Genomic DNA, 13,948 nt, shown 5'->3' with positions numbered 1-13,948 from the left:
AACTCTTATATACCATGGCCCCCTTTTTTTTTCTCTTTCATCTAAACACCTTATTTTATTCATTTTCAACTATTCTCTCATCAGTTACCGTTATTATTATTGTTACTATGCCTTTTATTTTCATCGAGTGATGCGAATTTGTTAAAAAAAGTATTACACAATCCATACAATGAATTATTATGTTTTCATTAGAATATTCTTATTGAGCTAAGTCTATTAACTTATGATTAGGCTTTCTTTTATTGCTTCAGTAAAATTAATTTAATTGTTTGAATAAAATAATAAATATGAGAAAGAAAATGTTCATATTCACTTCATTTATAAACAAGAGTAAAGAAAAGTGTAGAGAGTTTAGTATTTTGTAATTTGTAAAAGATGTAACTGTTATAATGGACGGTGTACGAAATTTGATATTGATACACGACGAACTATATGCTAACCTTCAATTGACTAGAGAACACAAGAGCTACCTCAAAAGTGGCACAAATACTTGTTTATATATGTATATATAACCCCTAGAAAATCAATCCACTTCTTAGCCAATGATATTTACTTATCCTACACGTCACCTCTGATTAACATCAATTGACCTTCTCATCTGACCACTTCACATTGGTTCACAATATCAGTAGAATTGTTAAGTAGATATATTTTCTTAAAATTTCTGAATGAATTTTCTGTATGGTATATTATATAAAATGATTTGAGACTGTGTACTTCGTCATAAATAAGTTGTGTAGAGCCCAAGACTGATGTTTATTTGTACTGTATCATGTTTAGATTGGTTGAAATGTAAGAACTACTCTCAGGACATAATACACGTAACTAGATCTGTCAAAACAGTTAAATTGATTCATGTGTGCAAAACTAATCGAAATTGGTACTTTATCTTTGAAATATGCATATTCACCTTGAGAAAATCACCATCCTGTCTGTAGAGTTATAAGTTGATAGAATCATTTTGAAATGTTTTTCAAGTTTATCTGGTTATAACAAACATGCTTTGAATATAAGTATATGATAGCTCTGATACAACATATTTTTCGTTTTAAATGTCTCACTCGCTTCACCGGTTATACCTAAACAAGCGATAAGCTGCTATTGAAACAGCATTTTGTAAAAACTTCATATTAAATCAATAACCTACTTAAGCATCCGCATCTATGTAGGATGCTTATTTAAATCCAAAGGCAACAACATACAACCGTGTGTACGATCAAAACTAATACGTTTACAAGATAAATGTGCATCCACGTGCTTGTTTTCTGAACTTTCATGTAGCCGAAATACGAGCCTTCGTTTCCCCTCTTTGTTTGAAATAATGTAATTTACCGCTTAATAAAATCATATAGCTCCTGATTTAGAAATACCGATGAAATTATGTTTAAATAATCTTGTTTGAGAGACTTAATTTTGTGCAGATTGATGATGAGTGTTGTTGACAATACAACACCAACTGATCTCAGAAATAAAATCTGATGTCTTCAATTACGTATATCTAGAACAATAAATGGTTAATAATCATCTTCAACTTTCACTTGTTGTACATATATGGATGACAATTTTCAAACCGAAGTAAAAATAAGGTCAACAGACATTAGTAGTGTGATCATTTTCACAATAAAATGACTTCAGCTAATTAGCTTTTTTAAACTACAGAACACTAGAGACATTTGCTCCTAATTTTGGGGTTGTTTAGTAGCATTCGATCACTGTCAAATAAGGAACTGGAACCAGCACTTTTGGATCTTATCGTGATCCTGCTACAAATGAATTAGTGTTCAACGTCATTTTGGAGCGTCAATAAACCAGTAAGTCATGAGTTCAACCTCAGTTATAGCGGGGAATCTACATTGCTGGATAACAATAAACTACGAAGAAACAGTGGTGTAAGCATACTGGTTTTTATTGATTAACTATCAGCAGTCTGTGATAGAAAGTATCTCAAAACTGAAGTTACCCCAGAAATAATCAACAGGAAAAAACAGAATGACGTCACTCTATATAAGGACAATTTATTATTTAGATTTTTGTGGTGTCATACAGGCTAATAACAAATATCTTCAGTGCCATCAACCTCGGTAATAGTTTAAAACTTAGTCTTTTCATCCTTAATAGCATTCTTAATTTGAATTTTAATATACTAGTGTGGTGTGGTCTACTTATATCCATATAAGTAGTATATGGTGATGGTCAGACATAGAATGTATTTTGGCAGAAGACCGATGAGGGAAGAACTGAAGTGAAGCGCAATTGGTAGGAAAATGCATGAACAATGGAAATAGAGAAGAAACAATGAAGATTGAGACTATTGGTTGTTAATTTGCAAATTAACTGTTCATTGTATGGTTATCAAAATTTAGTGAGATAGTCTGTAATTCTTGCTGTAGTACATTCGATTGTCCCCAGTCGTGTTCTGTTCACTACACTAGGATAAGAATGATGTGAGTTCTTCACCGAATGCCATTATTATCATGCCATTTGGTTAGAGTTCACATGGAGAGAGATTTGTAAAGCATTTAGGTTTATGTTTTGGAAACCTGAAATATGTTAATATTGATAAAAGTCTAATGTTTACATAAAGCAGTAAATCTGTAGTCAGTAGATTTTAAAATACACTTAATGTCAACTTAATTATAAAAACACAAGTTTCTTGTTTATTCACTATATTTAATGGGATTTAAAATACTGCATCGTATCGCCCTGTGTTTGTCATTTTACATATTGACAAATGGATATAAATGGGAGAATCAATCATGATATGCAGTAAGCAGCATTTAAACAAACTTCTGAGTTGTTTCTGAGACCGATAGACCCCCATAATCATGTATTAGCATCCATATAAACACTCGTATATTATGAACTTTGATATGATTGACAAATATATACATATGTTTAAAGAACAGTCAAATGAAGATATAAATACCGTTACAGGTATGCGAACGAACTCAAACTTAACAATAACCTTAAAAAGTGATGAGATCGGTGATCTATTTATAGTGGATTAGAAAACGTACATCCACATTCAAGCAATAAGAATTTAATAAGATAGATCAAATTACTGAATACTATCCAGTAATATGATGTGATACGCACAATGAGGATAGTGGAAAAAATTTATGAAATCTGTAGGCGAAAAACATTTGACAACCAAAAAGTTCAATAATCGCGATAGGAAGTTTATATAAACCTTAACTAAATATATTCTATGACTTCTAACTAATACAAGTGTAGTGAACGAGAATATCAGTGGAAACAACCAAAAGTATTTTAATACAACAATACAGAATGTCTTGGTAAAATCTGAGAACCAAACAGTAAATACTTCATTTGCAAAATATCCATCAATTGTCTCAGACTTTGTTGTTTCATAGTTTCCACGCCAATCACTCTATTTTCTCGTTCTTTTCTTTTCAATTCTACCAACCTTCTGCCATCAGAAATTCCACTTTCGGCTGGTGATATATACTACTTTTATCCGTCTAATATCAACAACCTACACTACACAACCACAGATTATTCTTTTTTATGTTATCGAATAAAGTTTCAAACAGATTGTAGCTTGACTATGCGCTATCCATTTCAATTACAAATAAACCACTCAAGGTTTCGTCAGACAAATAAAGTAATTATTTGAAATTTGGCCTGTTAAACGTTGTTTCTTTTCCTATTTGAACGTATACATCCGATGATTATCATGTCCGTTAATGACTAAAAAAATAAATTGATGCATGTTAGACTACTCTTTTTCTTTTATTTCTAGTTAGAAATTCAGTTTTTCCAATGAAAAATGAAAATCAATCAACTTGTGAAAGTTCTACGACAGAAAATATGTCTTCTTTCTTTTATGAGAAAAGTAGAAAAAATATCTAAAAATAAACTCGTATTCTAGTCTTGTATTCACGTAATCTTAGGAAATCAGCAACTAAATAGGTTGTACCTAGTTATCTACAATGTTTATGTAAACAAATATTCTATTGGGAAGGATATAACCTAGAAAGTACACATGTTAGACCAGTAAGGTAGTACAACAGATTTTCATGCTTATTTACTTACTTACACCTGTTACCCTTCATGGAGGAGCTTAGGTTGGCCACCCTGTCCTGGGCAATTCTCTTCAGTTTTTTCCAGTTGCTATTCATCCTTTTGATGTCTGCCTTCAATTCCCAACGCAATGTTTTCTTTGGTCTTCCTCTTTTCCCCTTCCTTTCGGGATTCCAATTTAGAGCTTGTCTCCCATCGAGATGGTAAGGTCCTTTCCTGAGCACTTCACTATGATCGATTGCAGCCTTTCATAGGACTGATCTTTAGTGTCATCATTGCTATCATTGGAGGGTACATAAAATTGGATAGTATTCATTGTGACCTCCTCCTTCTTTATTTCAAAGGATGCTTTGATGATCCTGGATCCGTGAGATTCACATTCTACAAGTGCATTTCATGATTGATTGGAAAGCATAAGAGCCAATCCCTGAGTATGTGGAGCATTTTCCTCTTCGTGAACAGAGTACGGCAACATCTCTCCCGAATCTATCCTTTCCTGTCCAGATTGGATCCAATGTGTTTCACTGACTTCGAGCATCATCAAGTCGGATCTCCTCATTTCCTTTCCTATTTGACTGGTCTTCCGGTCTCTCATATTGTCTGGACACTCACTGTACCTATATTAATGGTTAGTTTGGTTGTTATAAGAGGCGTCAATCTTGTAACTTCCGAATAATCTCAGCTTTCACCCTGAGGCGTCATTATTCTTCATTGAACTCAGAGGACAGAGTTCAAATGATTTAGATTGTTTAATCTGGTTGGCGTTGTTTAACCAAGATTTTTATTCTATGGGATGTGGTTGTTGACCTCATGCCCAACCAACCTCCTTTATGTGGGTTTTGGATCGGCAGTAACTCTAGAAGAGCTACAAGCGGATTTTTATGCAGATTTGATAAAATGTTTTTGAAATACATCTTTTATTTGAATTTAGAAATAAATGAATGTAATATGATATTTAGGCTTATCATTAATAAATTAAAATAGGATTCTTATGGTGTGATTTGAATTAATGTTAATATTTTCTAATTCAGCGGTAACAGTTTATCTTTGAAAGATCTAGAGAGAGAGAGAGCATAGTTATTTTATTCTATGGTTCATATATGTATTCAGAAAAGTATACAAAGGAATAACTCATTATGTTTTGGTTGTTTGAACCTTTCCATTGATGTTTAAGATTGTAATTGATCAGTCTCTTATCAGCATATGTGCAAGATTCAATTAACCAACACAAAATAAATTAAAACTTCATCCCATTGCATAATCTAGTGGCTATCTGAGCTCAGTAGGTAAGTGAACAACTTGATGGCGTTTGAAAAGAACGGTACTAAGTTTAAGTTCCGAAGTGAACATCAACTCTGAGATGCAGGTACATCCAGATGACTAGTCCAAAATTAGACGAAACGCTCATGTTGAATCATTCTTAAGTTGCTTTTCTCTTATTTCACAGTAAATATAAACTTAAAGTTTTCTTTAAATAAAGTTGATTAACTTAAATACACTTTATAATGCGATTAAATAACTACATTTTTGGAACAGAATGATTAAATTTAATAATCATAAAGAAGTTTATATTAACTGATGGTATAAGCACATATCTGATAATCTCTAATGACTGAATTTCGATATTTATTATTTTCAGAAAGGGGTTTTGTGGAGATTTTAGTAATTTTATATAGTTGAGATCATGAATCACCATGGAAAAACTGGAAGAACTGAATGACCGTTTCGTTCTATTGTGGAACTTCTCAGCACTGCGCTTCCACGATCCCACCTCGCGAGATTTGAACCCAGGACCTATCAGTTTCATGCACGAGCGAGTGATGGATCTAACTCATATTTATTAATATCCACACATACATATTCATGTACACACTAAGTAAATTTAAAAAAATAAAAACAAAAACAAAAAACAAAAATATTATAAATCAAAATTTAAATAAACTTGTGTAAAACAAAAACATTGAATAATAAAACTAATTTGTATATTGGTTTCAAGATGAAATATTGTGTCACCTTTGTTTGTTTTGTTTATTTATATGGTTTGAATTGTTTAGTGTTATATAGTCAGTTTTAGATTGAACTGTCCAATTTTTTTTAATTTTTTTAGTTACTTATAAATAGAACCCCTTTTCATTTAAACATACCATCACGTAATAGGAATATATACAGAAAGCAATTAGATGTATGTAAGTATATGAAGGATTAATGTTACATTATTATTCTTATCATTAGTGGATGTTATTGACAAATAAATAAAGGGTTATTTATGAAATATTTTGGATAAATATAAATTTAATTTTTCAGATCATCGAGCTAATTAAGAAAATTCATATCTATCACATTGGTCAATATCATCTAGTACAATGACGGTTTCATCGTATCTCTTCTTCTTTATTTCATGTATAACATTAATTTTAACTACAGAAAGTCTAAGTAAGTTCTTCATTGTTATAATAATTTGTCTTTAAATAACAACCGTCCATATGTATAATACTTCTATTTTAGTTTCGTTCGAATACTATATCATACTTACTAAGTATAATCTTTAGTGTTTTGAATTGATTTATTAAGTTTCATGTAAGATTTGTGTCAATGATGATTAATTTGAACATTAATTCACTCTGAGATGCAGATACATCAAGCTGACGAGTCCCAAATAGGACGAAACGCGCGTCCTGAATTCCACTGCTAACCATTATCCATCTTTGATTAATTCACTTAGTATGAATAATAATAAAGTGATGCGTATGAATAAGACTAACAGTTAAGAACAAGATACTATTTGTCACTCAAAATGTTTTGATCCACCTACTTATATATTTATTACTTTGAAGTTAATCAACATTACTCTGAGATATCAGTAGGAGAGTTATTGTGAACAAAGAAGTATTAAAATGCTTATTAACATTATGCACTGCAATTAGTAATCAATAACTATTGACAGAACATTTGTATCCAATGGTCATTATGATAGCTCTTTACAATCAAAGTATAATAAATTAGGTCACATTTCTATTTTCAGTCAGTATATTGTATGACACTAGTACTGATCAGAAAGATTAATGATTTATTGTCTCATTTTCTATTTGCTTACTTCGTCGACAACGGTTTTTAAATAGAATCTATTTAGATCTATCTTATACGCAGCCACTAATGCGCACAAGAATGATACTTACTAAAATGTTATGAGTTGAAATTTTTACGGCTTGAAGATGTTTTTTCGTCGTCTGAGTAAGTCGATTATGTATTCATCTTTAAAGACACTACCAATCTAAATTAGTTAACATTTTCTTAAAACTTAGGTAAACGTACGCCTCACAGTTTAACAAAAACTCTATGATCCATGAGAAAATTTTCTTCAGCTGGTCTCATCAAATGACGTGGAAGTCTTCGGTCTGATCCTGATTTTGGAATTTTAATCTAACTGTCTAGCTTCGGTTTAGTTTTGTAAATTAAAAATTCATGATTTGTTAGTTTCATGTATAATTGTACATGTTTCTCCAGGTATATTAAGAAAGATTCTAAAGTAATTTAAATAAACATGACATTAACTGCATACACGATCTCAAACTGCTGAGGAGTTCCACAATAAGACGAAGCGGCCGTCCAGGGCCTCCAGGTTTTCCATGGCGGTCTAGCTTCAACTGACTCATGATTTCAACCATATAAAACTACTAAAATCTCCACAAAACCCCTTTCTGATAATAATTTAATTCTTCTAATTTGATTCAGTGGATATTTACTGAAATGGAAAACTATGATTATGTTTGTAGTGTTATTTCAATGTTAGTACTAAAAAATGTGATGTATTTTCATTTTACCCAGTTATACCTTGATATGACTTACAAAATATGTTTCCTATTTCATTCCTATAAAAAATATACTAAGGCTGTAATCAAAATTAGTGTCTTGCTTTAACTGTTCACTTTTCAAAACATGCACAAAATTAAATGATTTAAACAGTATGATAGAATTATCTGAACTTTTTAAACATGGTTGCATATAAATTAGACAAATTGATATCTATATCTTGTATTTTTAAAGAACACAGATTTGTCACTGAGTACTATTTTCACCATTAGTGTTAATGTTCCTTGTTGTATCCCGAAGAGAATTGTGAATGGTAACTTTGAGAACTATTTATGGACCAATGTATATTTCCTATTATATAATTGTTAAGTAACTAACCTAATCGTATTCGTGTTCCTCTTATCATTAGCTTTATTTTCACCTTTGAACTATTATTATACGATTCTTGAGTTATCGTCAGTCTATTTATTACTTTCCCCCTATTCACAGCCACATTGGACTAAATCTTGTACAAATGTTATTTTCTATTTTATGGTACGATGTGGTCTGTTTGGTTGGTACATAAACCCAGTATGTTTGAAAATAATGATTCATATTTTAGAGGCTGTTATTAGTGTTCTGGACTAAACTGGCTGGGCTAGGCAAAAAGCAGAACCGAGTAGTACTCAAGACTGCTCATACAGCTTTTGTGTATCATTGGGCGATTAATAATTTCACTGCTCTCTGATAGGCGGTCTTACTACGTTCATATATAACGTACGCACGCACACGTTATAACATTCCTATATGTGAGTGACAAATTAATGAATGAAACATGTTTAAATTACCGTTTACTAAATATCCGATCTTATTGAAATCAAATAGCTTTACTTCTAAATAGTCTTTATTAATAACATCAGATTGGCGCGTTTCGATCCATTCAAAACTCGTCATTTGGGTCTGTCTGTACCAATGTTCACTGAAAGACATGAAAACATTTAACACATGTTTATCAAATTAATATATCCACTAGTTCAAGACATTTCAGTTCAAATGGTAGGGTTAGAAAACTTGTCTAAGATTTATTACCTAATGATCCTAAATTATAAATCCTAACACTGGAAATATTTACCATTATAGGACATCATGAAAATGACAAATTACTTAAACAATACGATAATACAAGTGACAGTAGAATGATGGGAAATGGTGATCTTATCAGTGAAAATAATCATAATGAATCTTTCAATGAAGTGGATTTAGAAGGTAGGTCGTTTTAGCTTCTTTTTTTCTCTTTTTTGTCTAAGTAAATATATTTCCAGTTGTGAACAACTTCACCTTCATGAATGAGACAGTTCAATTGATTTCGAAAAGTAATTAAGGTGATAGACTTTTGTCATATCATATCAAAAAGATATATTACATAATGCTGTAGACTGGATAAAATAGAAAATAAATCTTACAGTAAAACCAAACGTGTATCCATATGAGAGTGAATACAATGATGATACCAAGTAGATTGTCAGCATTTGCTACCATTGATAAAAATTCCGAAACTATACAACTTTTTATTTTCTACACTGTTTTGGATATTTGAAGACTTCGTAAGAATATTATGCAACCCCCTCACCAAATGTAGCTGATTTTCAAGTGACTAGAAGCAAAAAATGGAGCTTAATTTATTTCAAATTGACCGAGTAAAAGAGAGCTTGTGGTAACTAGAGACTGGTCGGAAAGCGCTGTGTAATGTGATGGATATTTTGTTCATGTGTAGGCAGAAACATCATAACATGAAATAAACCTTATGTAAAATTATATATCGACAATAAATATTACTCTGAGTAAAGAAATATTTTATAACAACGAGTATTTCTTATTCTTGATGTAAAATCAGATTACTCGTTTAGAATCCTATAAGGAATCCTAGAGCCTACCTACATTTTTAAAAAGAAATTGTAAGTCTCCCAAAACAGTATATTGTATGTGGAATAAGTATTGTAGTACGTTTAATGTTACTATGTTTTATTTAGACAGTATTCATAATCATAACGGATTGGCTCGGTGGGGTGAAGGAAATCCCTATCGTTTGTATTCCAATCAGTCCAACTTAAAGGATGACGAAGAATATGAGACTACTGAAGAAAAATACAGTGAAGAACATAGAAAAGAAAACACAAGTCCAGGAAACCACGAAGAAATGCAAACCGAACAATCCGAAAGAGAAAGTAGGTGGTAGAATTCTATTAAGCGACGTAGTTTAATATTTGAAATCGACTATCATCATACTCATTGGTTTAGGTATAGAATTACCCTTTGAAGTGCTTGACTGACCAAGAAACTGTATATGCATACATAATATCATGATTACATTCCGATTGCAGGTCTCGTAATAATCCTATCCCGCAAAATATAGTTAAACAAGTTGTTTTACTTCTTCAAATATTAAAATATCTGTGTTTTGAACATAGATTTTGCATGGTGAAATCTAAAGGTTATAAATACAGTTATTTAGAGGGTGTCAAAATATCACTGTTCATTTAGGTGATCCATAAAATAAAGCCAAAATTTAACACACAACGGGACAGTGTTGCCTAGTCTACTGGTATCAAATAATTCACCACCCATCAGGGTTTCATTTTTCGATGACATCGAAACAACCCATCGTTTGTTATTCAACAAGGGATTTAGAACCACTTTATCCTGTATAAGACCGATCGCTCAATAAATAATATCAAAAACTTTCGTAACAATTAGTTTTAATTTCTTAGAACCCATGTCAGATCCTTAATACTGAATCCAAATATGATGAAATATGAGTTTGACTTTGTGAACATGCCTACAAAGAAAGACAAATTACAGTATACACATCAATAATGTTACTTAGCTTGGTGCCAACGTTGGATTGACTTACCAGCATCATGATGTTTTCTGAAATATTTCAAGAACCCGCCATTACTCAATTAATATTTCACAGCTTATGGTTTAAGTACATCAGTAAAAGATAAATAACTTTGGTGCTGGATTCACCATTTGGCTTTATTTTAATAGGTATCTGAAGCTTTATTAAATAATGTAATCAGTAGAACCTGTGTATCATCACAAAGATAATTCAGACCACTCTAGAAATTCGTATAGCTCAAATCAATAGTTTAAGACCTAACCATCTATCTATTCTGTCTGTAACTGTGTGACCTTTTAACTTAAGCATATCTGATTATTATGTTAAAAATTCATTAATACATATTCAGCTTTAAATCATCAACATGAAAGCATTGTCAACTGGGGCGGACATGAAACGGAATATTATGAAAACATATTTACAATCATGAATAAAACCAAAGACAGTTTTGAAAAAGGTGGTAAGATCATTTATTCATACATTTTGTAAAAAATTAACTATTAATCCCTAGTTAATACTCATCTCAAATGACTGATTCGGGGATGATTTTATATAAAATATATTAATGTACTTTAAGATAGTCGTCAATAAAACAACTGTAAGTATAGTTAGCATGAGTGAAATCCATGTTACCTAGACTAATTCAGCATAGTAGAACTACTGATCTATTGAATTATATTATTATGTCACACATGTGGTTATGTTATTTGCATTCACAAGTACAATAACTACAGATACATTGTTTAATGAAAATTAGTCAAAGTCAATGTATACATCGTTTACTTAAGGTTAGTGATTAAAATTGAAAGTGATCCTTTAATGGATTAGAGCCAGTTAGAAAACCAGTAACAATGATAAGACAATACGAAATCAATATTACAAAAAAAACTTTGATAGAAATTGAAATGAAAACTTTATTATGACAGTTTGTATCTAAGTATGTATTGAATTCTTACCTAATTTTACAAACAGGGACTTGAAAAATACATCTTATGTCCTTCTGACGTTTGTTCACAAAAATGTGCTTTTATTTCTCATCCAACTTGGAATGTACTTTTTACTCGAATGGTTGTTCTAATCATACAAATCATTCGGATTATAGGGTAGTATATTTTCTAAATATTTTTTGTGTATTTTTGAACTTATTACCATCAAAAATAAACGTGAGACTTTCTCAGATAAGTGGCTTTGTAAGGTCTATATTACGTGAGGAACTTTTATTTTATTTAAAGGTTGCTAGGTGATTATGTTTATTGTAAGTTGTCAATTTTTATTTAATAATTGTTCATTTTTATTTAGGTTATAGAATGATGCTATTTATTCTTCTCTGTCTTTGGTGAAATTCAATCCAATGAAATATTTCACTCGGCATATGCCAAATATTTATTTTACTTTACTTACTTACTTACTTATATACGCCTGTTACTCTCAATGGAGCATAGGCCGCCAACCAGCATTCTCCAACCCACTCTGTCCTGGGCCTTCCTTTCTAGTTCTACCCAGTTTTTGTTCATTCTTCTCATGTCTGTCTTTATTTATCGGCGTAATGTGTTCTTTGGTCTTCCTCTTCTCCTTTGACCTTCAGGATTCCATGTGAGGGCTTGTCTTGTGACACAATTAGGTGATTTCCTCAAAGTGTGCCCAATCCACATTTATTTTACTTTACAGTCAGTAAATAGTAATGAGGTACAACAAGTAAAACTTTGCTTCAAAGACAAGTTCATTGTGAACTTAGATACTAAAAAAAGTGGTTAAGGAAATGATCAATATTTTTAAACGTTTAAAAGTCAAGTAGACAAATTAACTATCATTGGCTTCTTAAAGCTACAATTTAGAAAAGGATATACACTACCGAAGTGTATGTGTTTATTCCTACACAACAAACTGAAAGACAGGTTTCATTACGTCAAGTTTTGGATATCTGAAGAACAACAGATAGGTTTTCTATATCTTGAGAACAATGGCTTAAAAAGGAATGGACAAAACAAAATAAATCTCTAAAATTGAATAGCATGCAAGGAATTTTCGTTCATATTTCCAATAAATGAGGTGTCTTGAATATGCCTCATTTTATTAATTCACTAAAATTTCAACTATGAATATAATTTTGTCTCTTTTCATCTCATTAGATGAAAACAGAACATTTCATAACGACGCGAACGGGATACCCGAAAATATATCAAACAATAGTTCACTTGAACCGACTCCCATGAATACCGATCAGTCCCTTACTCATAATCTGGATAGTCATGGTCATTATCATCATGATTATGATTTCAATAATGATGAGAATACAACTGATTCATTGCTTGATAAAAAGATCATTGATCATTTAGTTGATCCATTATTATCAGATATCTATGTAGCAAATAACCATTCTACAATTTCAACTCAAACAGATAATGAAGAAGATGACTTGAAAGCTGAACGATCATGCCGAAAATGTATTAAATGGCAGCAGTTACAATTAACACTTCCGTGCTTATTATACCCGATAAATTTCGATGCACCTCAACAAGTGAATCAAACCAAAATAATTTATGTACATGTAATGAGAAAAGTGATTGCACACATTAATAAGAGCTTAAATGAATTGTTATTAGAGTTGGAGCCATAATGGTTTATATTATTTCCATATAATTCTAATATTTTGATAATGAACGAACTTACCGTAACACTTCAGTCAACGCAATTTTATCTTAATATTTTTATCTACTTTTCAGTGAATATAAGTAGTATACATTCCATAATAAATACATTTATTGTCTAATTTAACAGATATTTTATGTTTCGGTATATATGATCAATAGTGTAGATTTTATTAAAACCGACAATTAAAATGCAATATATAGGAAATTAGCTCAGAACGCGTGCATCTCAATACAGACTGGCCATTCGGAGTCCAGAATATCAACCACGAAAGAATGCACAGATTTAATGATAATTTTATACTGGTGGAACAATTGATTATCTATACATCATGACTTGGTGGATAACATTTCGCTATTTGAAATAAATTCCACAAGATTTGAGCATCAATATAAACATCAACAGTGGGATGCAGTTTCAACCACATAACGAGCTCAAAGTGAAAAGAAAGACGAGTCCTTCATATTCTCCCTTTGACTAAGAACCAAATAAATTTAAAACTAACAACATTTTTATAAGCAAGGATGGATGGTGGTTAGCAGTGGAATCCAGAACGTGCGTTTCGTC

At 31.3% G+C, this 13,948-nt stretch overlaps 1 protein-coding gene across 1 annotated transcript; it reads left to right on the top strand.

Annotated features, from left to right (window-relative positions):
- Positions 1-9,032: 9,032 nt before the first annotated feature.
- Positions 9,033-13,349, top strand: Smp_124750 (hypothetical protein; the record flags this gene model as incomplete). Its single annotated transcript, XM_018790943.1, has 4 exons — positions 9,033-9,099; positions 9,864-10,058; positions 11,082-11,192; positions 12,862-13,349. The coding sequence occupies 4 exons, from the start codon at positions 9,033-9,035 to the stop codon at positions 13,347-13,349; spliced, it is 861 nt and encodes a 286-aa protein (XP_018647375.1).
- Positions 13,350-13,948: the final 599 nt, after the last annotated feature.

Source organism: Schistosoma mansoni (assembly GCF_000237925.1).
Source record: "Schistosoma mansoni, WGS project CABG00000000 data, supercontig 0244, strain Puerto Rico, whole genome shotgun sequence".
NCBI classification, from domain to species: Eukaryota; Metazoa; Platyhelminthes; class Trematoda; order Strigeidida; family Schistosomatidae; genus Schistosoma; species Schistosoma mansoni.
Note: the sequence above shows the minus strand (reverse complement) of the source record. Positions and strands in the feature narration are given on the sequence as shown.